General features: G+C 37.3%; 1 protein-coding gene across 2 annotated transcripts in view; it reads right to left on the bottom strand.

The window, feature by feature from the left end:
• Window positions 1-13,177, bottom strand: part of ADK (adenosine kinase) — a 525,969-nt gene extending 512,792 nt beyond the window's left edge. For both annotated transcript variants that reach the window (XM_082717349.1, XM_082717351.1), the window contains exon 1: window positions 13,069-13,177. In XM_082717349.1, the coding sequence (XP_082573475.1) occupies window positions 13,069-13,133 (65 nt within the window). In that variant the 5' untranslated portion in view covers window positions 13,134-13,177. The remainder of the gene's footprint in view (window positions 1-13,068) is intronic.
• Between the last annotated feature and the right edge of the window lie 54 nt (window positions 13,178-13,231).

Genomic DNA, 13,231 nt, shown 5'->3' with positions numbered 1-13,231 from the left:
CAGACAAGTAAGGACATTCCAAACACTACAGACCAGACCTGTTGTCAGCTAAATACCTCCAAGAGATCCTAGTCAATACCACACACATCAGAAGACTCAATCAGCCAAACCATATCTGAATTCCTGACCCATGAACTCTAACAAAATGATTGTTATTTTAAGCCACTAAATTTTGGGATAGAAAACCAAACTCACTGTGAAAAGCATATTTCGTATTGCAACCTAGTATGCTATACTTATACCTAATTGAACAATGTTTCACAAAGCAATACTAATGCTTACCATATTCAATGCACTGATATTTTCTATTCTATTTTCCTTTTATAAAATACTAATTGTGCTACAACCAAACTGACACATGATGTAGTTTGAAAAGCATTTTAATCTATACCACTCACTTCACAGGTGCATACACAAAGGTAGACAAAAACGTTAATAGCACCCAGCTCATAATAAGAAGTTTCTCACAAACTCTCCTTCACAGCTCAGAAAGGAGTGAAAAGTTGAAAAGATGAGGTATCTGAGGTTAGAAGTTACACAGAAATTAGAAATAGCTAAACGGAATTGGGCCTTTTTCTTTTTTATCACCTCCTTTTATCCCCCCCTTCTTGTTCACAGATCTCTATTACCCTCCCCCCACTTCCTTTTTCCTATGATTATCAAGCATTATGAAATTGGGGTTTTTAAATATCATTTGAATTTAATGAAATGTTGTGGTCCTATTCTTAAAAGACTAACAGAACATTTCATTTCTTTTAAAAGGTTGCCTTTATTATTATTTATAATAGGTCCAAGGCTAATCATGGCTGCAGTTCATTTTTAATGAAAAAGTGGTCTCATTACTACCATCTCAGATGTGGTAGAACATTTTCATAGGATTTCAAAATTACTAGTAGTATTAAAAGATTAACAGCTTTTTAGAGAATTGCTAGTACTTTTTTCATGTACAATGTAGGACTACTTTTTGAAGCAAAGGGTGAGCTTAATTTTTTTAATCATACAAATCACCAATGATTTCTGTTGCTGTTGGTTATACAATATCTGAATATTATAACTAATTATGAAAAATCTTTAATAAGACAGATTGAGGTTTGAATCCTATCTCTGCCACTCACTAACTGTATAGTCTTGGGCATATTAAACTTTCTAACCAATAATAGTTATCTCATATTATAATAATTGATAATGCTAAAGATAATATTGAAATTACTAATAACAGGAAAAAATGCAAAGTCTCCAAAGTATATTAAAACTTATTAGAAATTGCTCTCTTAACTGAACGTTTTAACTCTTAGACATAAGCAAAATTGGTTTGCTCAAGGCTTTTTAATTAGAAATCTGCTCAAAATTCAAGTTCAAGGAGTTAACCCATTTGCAAAGCATACCATTAAGTATATCCCACAAGGGAATACAGTATTTATTCTTGGAGGAGGGGGGGGAAGGGCTACATATGTGTCAATAAGAGAAATTGAAAGACTAAAATCTAAACAAGGTTACTAAACACAGTGCCACAGGATTTATTTAAATAGTGTGCTTATATAGCACACACAGAATTCACTTTGACAAGTTCTCAATCTACAGCTTTGTAAGTGTAATGTAAACAGCAAGAAATGTGAGTCCTAGGTCCTGAGTGTGAATTGAGAGCTCACTACTTAGGAAATCTTAACTTCTCTGTGTTGATTTCCTCAGTAAAGACCATTACCTTCATGTGAGGATCAGTAAGAAAAGGTAAGGGAAAGCATCTCATAAAATCTTTAAATATGTTGTTCTTATCTCAAAACAAACAAAAAACTTCAAAGAAAACAGATACTTCGTTTCTTGTTCCAGAGGGTAAATACAATGGAAAGTTCTATCACTTGAGATCAAATCTCAACTCAAATACTTCATACCTTTAAGTAACTAGCTGTGTTACCTTACTGATATCAGTTAACCTCTCTGGGCTTCAATTCTCTCAACTGTACAATGTAAATATTAGGCTGATTTTAAGTACCTCATCAGGCACTAACAATCTAAAGATTCTAAAACATGTTCAAAGAGTTTCTAAAAATCACATGAAATTGTAAATTAAAATTTCAGAGGCACATCTTGGCTGAGATACGTTATTGTTTTCACATCCCAACTCCATAATTTGCAGGAAACCCCAGGTACTCCTGGGAGTTACCACACTACCAGGGAATGTGGACTCAGTCATCACCTCCCACCCCTGTTCCTACCCCCACTTCCATCAGCATTTTCCATCAGTCTCTGGCAACACTTCTAAAAAGGAAGAGCTTCTCAAAGGGAAAGGCTAGAGAGCCTGCTAATGAGTATAGACCTGTTCTAAGAGTGTAAAGATGCAACATCTTGGTCAACAGATCATTTAAAGAGCTCTGAATTGGACTCGGTATCTACAGGGTATTAGCAAATCTTCTCAGGAATGTAGTTTACTCAAGCTTCAATAAGTCAAAGGTCTCCAGTGTCTATGTGTTTCCATTAGTAGAAACTGTATTCCTCTTCCCTTATTTGTGCTGAATCGGGGGGAGGAATGGTAGAGAAAGTAGAGAAAGAGGAATGCTAAAGAAGGGATTCCTGCCTCATGTAGTAGGCTGGGCCAAGAAAACTTGTATTTCTCCCAATTCTAAGAACCTGTGAGTGTATATCTATAAGTTTATATATTTTTCTTCAGAGCATCCCTACAATATTCATACATAGGGAAAAACCCAAGGAAGTCAAACCTACCATGGAGAGAAGAACCTATACTCCCCAAACACTGCCTCCCCCCCACCCCAAAAGACAAATGTTTTCCTTTCTTTTTTACTAAAATATTATTTCAATACTAAACATTGAGTACTACTTACTGAATTCAAGTATCACTACCCAGTTTTATACATCTGGATAAGAAAGTGCTAAGTAAAATACACAAGACAAAATAGAATTCTGTCAGTCTACTTTCACGTGCATGAACATGCCATCCCATGCTAAAATGGAATATAGTCAGTTCATCCTGAGTGTGTGAGAACAGAGACAGAATTGAGGGTGTAAGTCTTAACACTTCTACAGCTTAACAGCTTTAATCTTCAACAAAATTAAAAACTAAAAGTGATAACTAAGGTCTCATCTCTCTTTAGGAAAAAAACTTCTGAAAAGCTTCTGAAAAAAACTTCTATTTTAGGAGGAACCAAAGACTTCTCTCAGTCATGCCTATAATACAAGAAAATGTTCAAATCTCTAATGTGGTTAACTTCAAAGACAACATATTTTAACTGTTTGTTTTTGAAGGAAATAATTTTCCTGTATTTCAATTTGTTTACTCAAAAACTTACATGGTTTTTTGGACTTCAGCTCTAGGACTCCAGGAATAAAACAGTTTATATTGCTGTATCAAGCTTAATGGAATTTGAGAAAACCTAAGATGTCTGAATTTCGTTCTTTTGCTATATTTTGTTTTTAAATGACCCCCTCCTAGATGAGTCAACAGAGACAGATCTTTTTAAAAGACCAATTTTGTGGTATTATCCATTGTTACACAGTACATTATGTTACATGGTACGCTACAAAATTAAGAACAGTATTCCTAACAATAGAGTCAGCAATTAGAGTTCTGATTACACTGCAAATAGTATCACTAATTAAGGACTTGTTAACCCAAAGGGAAAAGATTAATCATTCTGATAGGCGACTGATATCTTTGTAAATTTACTCTTCAGAAAAGAGTATTCCTCTGCCAAATAAGCAATTCTGTATTTAAAAAAGAAAGAAGGGACACCTGGGTGGCTCAGTTGGTTAAGCAGCTGCCTTCAGCTCAGGTCATGATCCCAGGGTCCTGGGATCGAGTCCTGCATCGGGCTCCTTGCTCGGCAGGGAGCCTGCTTCTCCCTCTGCCTCTGCCTGCCTCTTTGTCTGCCTGTGCTCGCTTGCTCTCTCTCCCTCTGTCTCTGACAAATAAATAAATAAAATCTTTAGAAAAATAAATAAATAAATAAAAATAAAAAATAAAAAAGAAAGAAAACACTGACTACAGGGCCTTAATAAAATGTTACTATTTATGCAGAAGTATATATATATTTTTTACTTTTGAAGGAATTTTCCCCATGAACAAATGCAAGAAATTATTATTGTAGTCAAAGTTCACCACAGTCACCAGAAAGAATAGAAATGCATCTAAGAGTGCACCTCTTGCCTCTACCGTCCTGCACTATAGGATTTCTTTTGAACAAAGCTCACTTCATATAACAAGAAAAATAAAAGGTCCAAAAACCATCAAGTGTTCTCAGTAAGGTCTCTATCAACTCTTAGAAATAGATAAGAATTTATCACTAATCCATGAATCCATTTTGCAATAGTGAGTACTACAAACATAATTGCACTAAGAGTTACTCAACTAGCTTCCTGACTTCAAGCAGCAGTAAGCGAGATAAAACATGTACATTATGCACAGCAATAAAGCAAAGTATAAACTACAAACAGCCAGAGGAGGCGTTTCCAAGCTGGATGATTAGGAGAGTTTTAAAAAGAAGATATACACTTTGGCTAGACCCTGAGGAATGAGATTATCAATAGGTGGGTGATGCCTTTGTTTTCACAGATATTTTCTATTCATGCTATAGAAATGGGTTTTTCTATGCTATGGATTTTTCTCATGCTGAAGGAATGACAGCACTGGTGGAGTTATTGACTAGAGTGTCTCCCTGAACTCCATCTACTACCCCATACATACAAACACCACAGGCTCACACACACCCCCACACCTACACAGGCACACGTGACACACAGGATGAGGAGGAAGAATATATCCAAGGCTGACCAAAATCTCCACCCCCGATAAAGTAACTGGCTCAATAGTGGGTATGTAACCTAGACAGTTCCAATCAAAGTATTTTCAAAACTGATACATGGATGTGGAAAATCCCTTCCACTGGGCTCAGAAGATTTTGGCTTGGGGCCAAGAAATGCCATCTTTCTTATTACATTAAGATGGCTTATGAGAGAAATCCAATTTACCCCAGGACAATGGAGGCAAAAGATGCATTCCTAGAATGAGTTCTATTTGGCTGGAGTTTCCAGTTACGTTAACTGAGTCTCTTAAAGATCTAGAAATTGTTCTACTAGGGATGCACTGATAAAGTCCAGCCTCGGCCTCTAGAAGACAAATAGCCAAGTAATCACTTCGATATCATTTCTCATCATTCCTAATTTTCTGAGTGATCAATGATCATCAGCTACCTTCATATCTATAATCCTGCATTTGCAAGTAACAACAAAATAGCAGGATTTACTAGTAATTAAATGTGGCTAAACAGCCAGAGCCCATTGTTACAATCAACCAAACTGATGTGCCTTGAGAAGGTAAGAATTTCTTACACAAAAATTGCTGTACAGATTTTCTTACTCTATTCTAGAAAAGATACTGAAATCAGCATGCATGCAATGAAAGCCAAAATACAAATGGAAATTTGCATGTTCAGATGTTCTTTTTTTTTTTTTTTTTTAATTTATTTTGAGAGAGAGAGGAGAGCACGCGTGAGCAGAGAAGAGGAGCAGTAGGAGAGGAAATAGCAGACTCCGCACCGAGCAGGGAGCCCTGATGCAGGACTAGATCCCTGGAACCAACTTCCTGGGATCATGAACTGAGCTGAAGGCAAACTTAACTGACTCAGCCACCCACGTGCCCCTGTCCAATGTTCTTATGCTGAAAGCTAATTAACACTACTCTCTAGATGAACACAAATCATCCAAGTCCACAAGTACAAACAAGTACAAGCAAAAACATTTGAAATAAAACACCTAAGAGCAACAACTTTAAATCAGCTTTGGAAAATATTCAAAAACTTTCTTTTTCAAGCAGTATGTGAAACTTCAGTCTGTGAGGCTACTTCAATGAAATAAGCGTTTCAAATCTTGAAGTCCAGAAGTTGAAGAAAAATCTTTCATCAGTCAGTATTAGAGAAGAAAAGCCTAATAAGTCAATGACATAATCAGCACCAATATTATGAAAGACTATGTTATTATATATTATATATAACATATCTTATATATTATTTTAGTATTATAAAAGAGATCTTTGAAATAAACATCTATTTAAAATCATAAATGTGTAGAATGGGAACCTCAGGAAAAATACAGTAACTGACTGATGAGAACTTAATGTTTCTGAACAATACCAAACTTTTAAAAGCAATTAAAAATTTTAATAAAAGTTCCCCAATCCTTTTGCTGATTTATTTGGGCAAGATATATTTTAGGGCCAGAATTTTATGAGACTCCAAATTTGACAGCTTTTAGGAAGATAATACTGTTTTGTAAACCACCCAGAGCTTCATGCAGCATGCCATTAACAAACAGATTAACATTTCTACAACAAAACATACACATTTGTGTAAGACAGATAAACACTATAAAGACCCTCATATCAAGTTTTGCTGGCAAATTAATTCATCTCAAACTTTTTTTAAAACTTCCAGTTTTCAGAGCTTTTGGAATTTCAAATATATAGATGAAAAGATTATAATCTATAATAAAATCATACTACTACTTATTTTATAAAGTTCCAGATCTACTAGTATCCCAGAGTTGCATTCTGTAATGGTAATACCTAGCCAATTAGCATTCACCCAGGATACGTATTTAGTGCATATAGTTTCTCACCCAAGATTTAGTGCACATCATTTCTCCAGCTTAAAATCCTGAGTCCCAATATGCACACACATGCAGTATAGGAAAGTTGGAAAACACCAAAAAAATAAAAATAAAGAAAATAAAATAATCACAATCCTTCCACGTAGAGATAACTGCTATTAAATGTTTGGTGTTGTCTAAATGTTCAGATTCTTTCTATACACATTAATAATTAGGATCAAAATCTCTATAATTTTAGTATGGACTTTTGTTTTTACCTTACTGTGTATATGGAATACCCTTTCAACCTGAGAATACTGATCTTAAAAGTCTGGAAAAATTCTCAGTCATCATCTCTTCAAATATATCCTCTTTACCATTTACACTTGTTTCTCTTTTTGGGATACCCAGTTAGATGTTAAGTTGTTGCCTATCAATTTATATTCGTATCTCTTTATTCCTCTTTATTTCTCTTTGCTACATCTGGGTGAATTATTCAGTATTATCTTCCAACTCACTAATTTTCCCTTAAAATAAGTTTGATCAACCTAGTTTTTTGTTTTAATTTCAGTAACTCCATTTACTCTTTTATATAGCTATTTATTTCATATTTACTTTTTGTTCATAGTAAGTTTTTAATAGCTACTACTTTACCTTTTTAAGATCTATGAAATTGCTGAGTAATTCCATTAGATTTTGAGTGAATTTACCTCCTGATTGTTGTGCTTATTTTCTAAATAATGTTCTTTCCCTCAATGTTTGCAGGCTCAAACTTTCCCTTCCTTTTTTCTGGTGGTTTGAGATAGGTCACCCTTCTTCCAGATCACATGACCTCCAAGCTTGGTGCTCTTGAAGCACATGATAGTGTGTGGAAATTACAGTTCGCAACTCTGAGCCATTTGGCAGCTCAGCCATTTCTGTGCCACCTCGTCAGGTCCACAGCTTCTTAGAGCAATATCCAGGAGCAGAGGTGCTCAGTCTTCTTTTCATCTAGCCCCGCCAAGCCCCTAGTTTCATCCACTGTATGACTCCAGTTCCCTTACACAGTTATTTCCACCAGCTCCTGAATCCAGAGTCTAATTGCATATTTCATTTCTGTGTTAGTCCCTGGAGATGTTTATCTTGTTCTCTAATATACCTGTATCTTTGCTTTCTTTTTTAATCTATTTATTTATTTATTTATTTTTATTAAGTTTTTTTTTTAATTTTTTTATTTTTTATAAGCATATATTTTTCTTTTTTAATTTATAATTGCTGCATTTGGAGCAGAGTAGGGGGGTGGACAGTAGAATAAACAGTACCATAGTAATAATAGCTAACATTTATTGAAGACTTATGAGCCACCAATTTTTCATTTATTTTCTCATGAAATCAACAATGATTTGAAGTAGGTACTATTAATATACTCATTTCATGGATGAGAAAACAGAGGCAGAGGCCAGTAAGGAAATATTCCAAGATTACCAGCTAGAAAGGACCAAGAGTCAAACCAGATGTCGGATTCTGGAGACCATGCTCCTAATCACTGCTCTACTGATTTCCATCCTGATTAAAATGCTTTATAATTCTGATTCTCTCTCTCTTATTCACTTAACTGAACATTTTGCACACAGGCAGGATTTTCACAGATGGAAGGGAAGTGGAGACATATTCCAGGTAAGAGTAGCATATCAGCCTCATGCTTTATTTAGTGTTGGCCAGTCTAGACCTATACCTAAAATGAGAAACAGTTTTCAATGCCTATCTTTTTTCCTAGAGCCCTTTCCACTTTCCCTGAGCTCTAAGAATTTCACACTTACCTCTAGTCACCCAGGACCATCCATACAGGCTTTCCCATGGCTCTCTCTCCACCTCCCTCACTCTGTCCTAGCATATAATGCCCAGGAAAGCAACTTATTTTGACATCCATGAAAAGTACCTCAGGAGACCTTGTTTTCTACTTTCCTTGATAGTCCAAAGCCTTAATCTTAAAGGATTACATTTGTGAATGTAAGGAACAGCATGTAGTATCACCCAAAAAAGAGCCTCCAACTTCAATTTTAGGCTACATTATTAAAAATACAAGGTCTTAAAAAAGTGAAGGTTTTCAGTCCCACTCTATGCTGTACTAATAATTCATTCAACAAACGTTAAGTCAACAGCTCCTAAGGACTGAGCACTGGGCAATACACTAGGGACACATGATCATCCTTGTTCCTTTCCAGTCTGCATATATTCTCATTTAATCCTCACAACAGACCACTCCTGGAACAGTGTGCTCAGTGTGTAAAAATCATCTTCCAGAGAATTTTCTGAAAGAGAAAAAAAAATGTGTTTTAGAAGAAACGGGTACTAAAACTGTTACTTGGTCACCTAAGATACAGACTTTTCTGCCTATATTTACTATGCAATTTTAAAACACAGTGTCCATAGTGAGGTAGAACACACATGGAAAGAATAAAAGGAATCCAGGGAAGTGAAATGGTTAGGAAGCAATAATTTGAGAAAAGCTCAATATTTGCATACTGGAAAATTACAGTTTGTTTTCTTTTTAATATCACTAAAGTCATGACCTGGAATGATCTTTAATTGCTAATGTCAGAGAGTTATGAACTAGGCTCTTAGGATACAACCCTTCCTAACATCAACTTCAGAGCTTACAAGTATTTGTTATGATGAACAAGTAGAGCTATGTCTGAAAAACATTAGGAAGAACTTGACATTGGAGGGAGAGAGACTAGTTGGGAAGCCAAAAAAGTCTAAGCAAAATAAAGTCTATGCTTGGGTTGTGGCAGCAGGAATGGAAAAGGAAAGGTTTTGTGAAACCTTACTGAAGAAGACAAGACCAACTTTGACAACTATATGCGGATGGAAAATGAAGCAAACACCTAGGTTCCAAACTTTGGAGAAAGAGAATTTACTGAGCCATGGAAGAAGGTGCAGATTTAGGACAACAGATGGATTTAGTTTGATATATTTGACTTTGAAGGGTCAGCAGAACACTCAGAGGAGATAGTGAGCAGACAGTTAAAATTAGGTTCTGCAAAAGTAAGGATCTAGCAATAGATCACACATATGATCCAGTACATGTCCACTGTACAAAGCCTGGATGCCCTCTACTTTCTCCTCCAGTCAGATCAAACCACCTGTAGTTCCCCTACAGAGACAGTTTTCTCCCATCTCTACCTCCTAACAAACTTCCCTCCAGAGCCAAATACCCTACTTCATTCCTGGTTAATTCCTTGTCATCTTTCAGAATGCTCAGGTATCATTTTCCCAAACCTTACTCATTTCCCACCAGGAGGACGGTACCTACATCTTACCTCTCTATGTTTTAGCACCTAATTTTTAGCAACATGCCTAAAATATCAGCCATTTAAAGACGGACTGAAAAAAAAGGCTTGGCATGTGTTCAATAAGCTTTCAAAGGAAGAGGATCCTCTTAGAGGTGACCACTAAAGAAATGAACTAGGATGAGATTTTCGAAGGAAAGAAAAGAAGTGGTCCTAAATACAGGTATTCGTCATGGAACATACTCATTTAGGAGTCAGTTCCTGAAAATGCTTCTCAACTTCTCTCAGCCCCAAATACTTGATCTGTAACACAATTGTTACCTACCTCACAGGTGGCTGGTAAGATTAAAGGAGATAGCATATATAAGGTACCTAGAATAAAAATGTCTGGCACTCAATTAATGTTCCCTTCTGTTCCCCATCCCAACCTGAAAACATGTTAGAGCCTGCTTGTTTCTTTGCAACTTTAGTAACTACTACAACGTGAAAAGCAATCTGATATAGAAAAATTAATGGATATTTTAAAAAGGGAGGCTAGACTTGTCAGATGCTCTCCCTTAGAGCAGTTTTGTCCTATCTCAACACTATTGTCAATTTTGGCTAGATAATTCTTAATTGTTCTAGGGAGCTTCCAGTACACTGTAGAAAGTTAAGCAGCATCCTTTCAACTCTGCTTACTAGGTGTCAGTAGCACACCCTACCAAAATGTCTCCAGACATTGCTAAATGTCTCCTGGGAAGCAAAATTTCACCTGGTTGAAAACTACTATCCTAGAGCTAACTGAAATTCTCAAAGTCCTAAGTCCTTTACCTGACATCTACAAACATGTCTCATACATTTATTTTTTCCCCACTGATTGATTCTACACATTAAATTTTGTTTAGGCTTTATAAGCCATTCCCCTTAAAAATCAACCAAAACTGGTAGCTAGCCCTTTAACTGTCAAGCCAGTCATCACAGATAAATGCACACAGTCCAACCACTCAAGGCATTATCACACTGCAATCCTTAAAGCCAAATATAATAAAAGCAGGAAGAGCTAATCCCGAAAGGTCTTCACACAAAATTAAGAGATTTGTTCAAGTACTCAAGCATCTAATCTTTTAACTTCATGTTACAAGTGGCCCTAAGTAGATATGATATAAAATGAGTTTTATATAAAGAGTTTCCAAGTCTTTGTTTTTAAGTAAGCTCTTTGCCCAACATGGAGTTTGCACTCACAACCCTGAGGTCAAGAGTCACTTGCTTTAATGACTGAGCCAACCAGGCACCTCAGAACTTTCGTAAGTTTTAAGTAAACACTAATGACACATATGATGTATTCTGTATATTTAAGATTAAATATGATATGCCTATCTGTTGCAACAACAGAAAAAGTTATGTACGTTAACAACAAAAAAAAAAAAATAAGCAAAAGTAGAGAAACAAAAATTGACTTAACATTTCACAAGAGTTTTTGGATAACTGTTTGAGGTTAGTTAAGTATAGCATGGTAATTAAGAGCATAGACCTGGAATCAGATTACCTGGATCAAAATCCCAACACCATCACTTACTGGATGGGTGACGCTTCATCAACATCTCTGTCGGTGTTTCCTCCGTGGTAAAATGAAGATAATTATGGTACCTGCCTTCTAAGGTTGTTGTGGGATTGAATGAGTTAAAAAAGGTAAACTGCTGAAACGGTGCATGATACATATGTAAGTATTAAACATTATTATCATTGTTTTTAAGGATACATAAGCAGAGAGAAGTGTTTCTTGGATGGCTATATAAAAGTAGAAACAGTAGTCAAAGAATGGACTTTCACCCAGACACTCTGGATTCATATTTCCTTAACTAATTATTTCATTTAGGCTTCAATTTCCTCATTTGTAAAATAGGGAAGTGCTCTGAAAATTTATTAGCATAAGGGAAAACCTAAGGGCCGTATGTTTAGTGGGATAGTGGGGGAAAAGTTATATCTGTCTTCCAAATTGGTAGAGAAAACTTTGTGAAGGATGTTAATTTTAAAGAAATAACTCTAATAATGTACAAAGAGGGAAACCACATGCCTTGAACCCAGGTAGGTCTGATTCAAAAAGCCTTTGCTTTATTTACTCTATGGTTTGAAACCTTAAAGTAAAAATAAAACATCCTGAGTTGTCATAAGAAAAAAATGTTTATTTTTTTTTTATAAGGTAAGCATACTAATTAAGGGTAGTAGGAATACATTAAAGGCACTGGCAGGAATTTGATCACCATCCATTCAAAAGAGCATGAAAACACGACCAGAGCCCTAACTGACCTTTTCTTTTCATTTATGAAAGCTTCATTCTTTCCGGGGGTGAAGACGGATGATGTTGGAAAAAATGAAACTTGTATTATCAAGAAACATACCAATACTTTAAAATCAATTTATGTCTACTTTTAGGTAGAAAAATCAATGTCTTCCAACAAACATTTCAAAATCATCCAGGACTGTGCATATTGTACATTACACTTATTAGGAGAGAATACTTTTACAATTTTTGTAAGTTGCAGCATGACACGTGAGGCAAGTCGATGTTTGGGGCAGAACTGTTTCAACTGCTGCCAAAAAGTGCAAAGAACAAAAGAAAAATCAACATTTCTTATCTGTTCAGCCAAATTCCGCCCCCCAAAGCCTCGGAGGCGGGGTATCTGGGTCCCTGCAGAGGGTCTTCAAAGGTGTCAACTTTCAGAATATGTACAAAAGGAAGGTCAAGGCGCCCTTTACGAAAAATCCCCAAGAATTTGGTCTTCGCCCCATGACAGAGCAGTCGCAGGGCCTCCTGCTCGTCAACCCCCCACCCCGCCCCCGCCCCCGCCCCAGGGAATAGAAGGTGGCAGCAGTGGACTCTGCTCTGGTCGGGTCTGGTCCTCCAGGGTCACACCAGCCCAGCCAGGAGAAAGCTCCCACGTGGCGCCCCGAGCCTGCCCATGGGCGGCTAGGTTCTCCCCAAGCCGGCGTTCTGATTGGCCAAGAGCAGCCGGAACCGCTCCGGAGCAGGCAGCTATTCGACCAAACTGGGCTGGCGCCGGGCGAAAGGTCACAGCCTTGCGGACAGCTCCCCAGCAGCCGGTCCTTGCGCATTGGCCTCACGCCGGCAGCGAGAACACCATGCGCTGCGCTGCAACCCCCACGTGGGCCCTGGTTAGCTACTGGAGCCGTCACCCTCCACCCTACGTCGAGTAGCGCTCACCTCAGCGCTCGCGGCGCCTCCACCTTCAGCTTTTTGGGCTTCGGCTCCTCCTCGGCCGCAGCCATCTTCGTGCTCCCACCCCACTTAGGCTTCGACGTGCGCCCCACCCCTTCTGCTCTTTGACCCCATCTCCGCCCCTTATCACCGCCTCCTTCTCCCCGAA

This window comes from Mustela nivalis (assembly GCF_964662115.1).
Source record: "Mustela nivalis genome assembly, chromosome: 2".
NCBI classification, from domain to species: domain Eukaryota; kingdom Metazoa; phylum Chordata; class Mammalia; order Carnivora; family Mustelidae; genus Mustela; species Mustela nivalis.
Note: the sequence above shows the minus strand (reverse complement) of the source record. Positions and strands in the feature narration are given on the sequence as shown.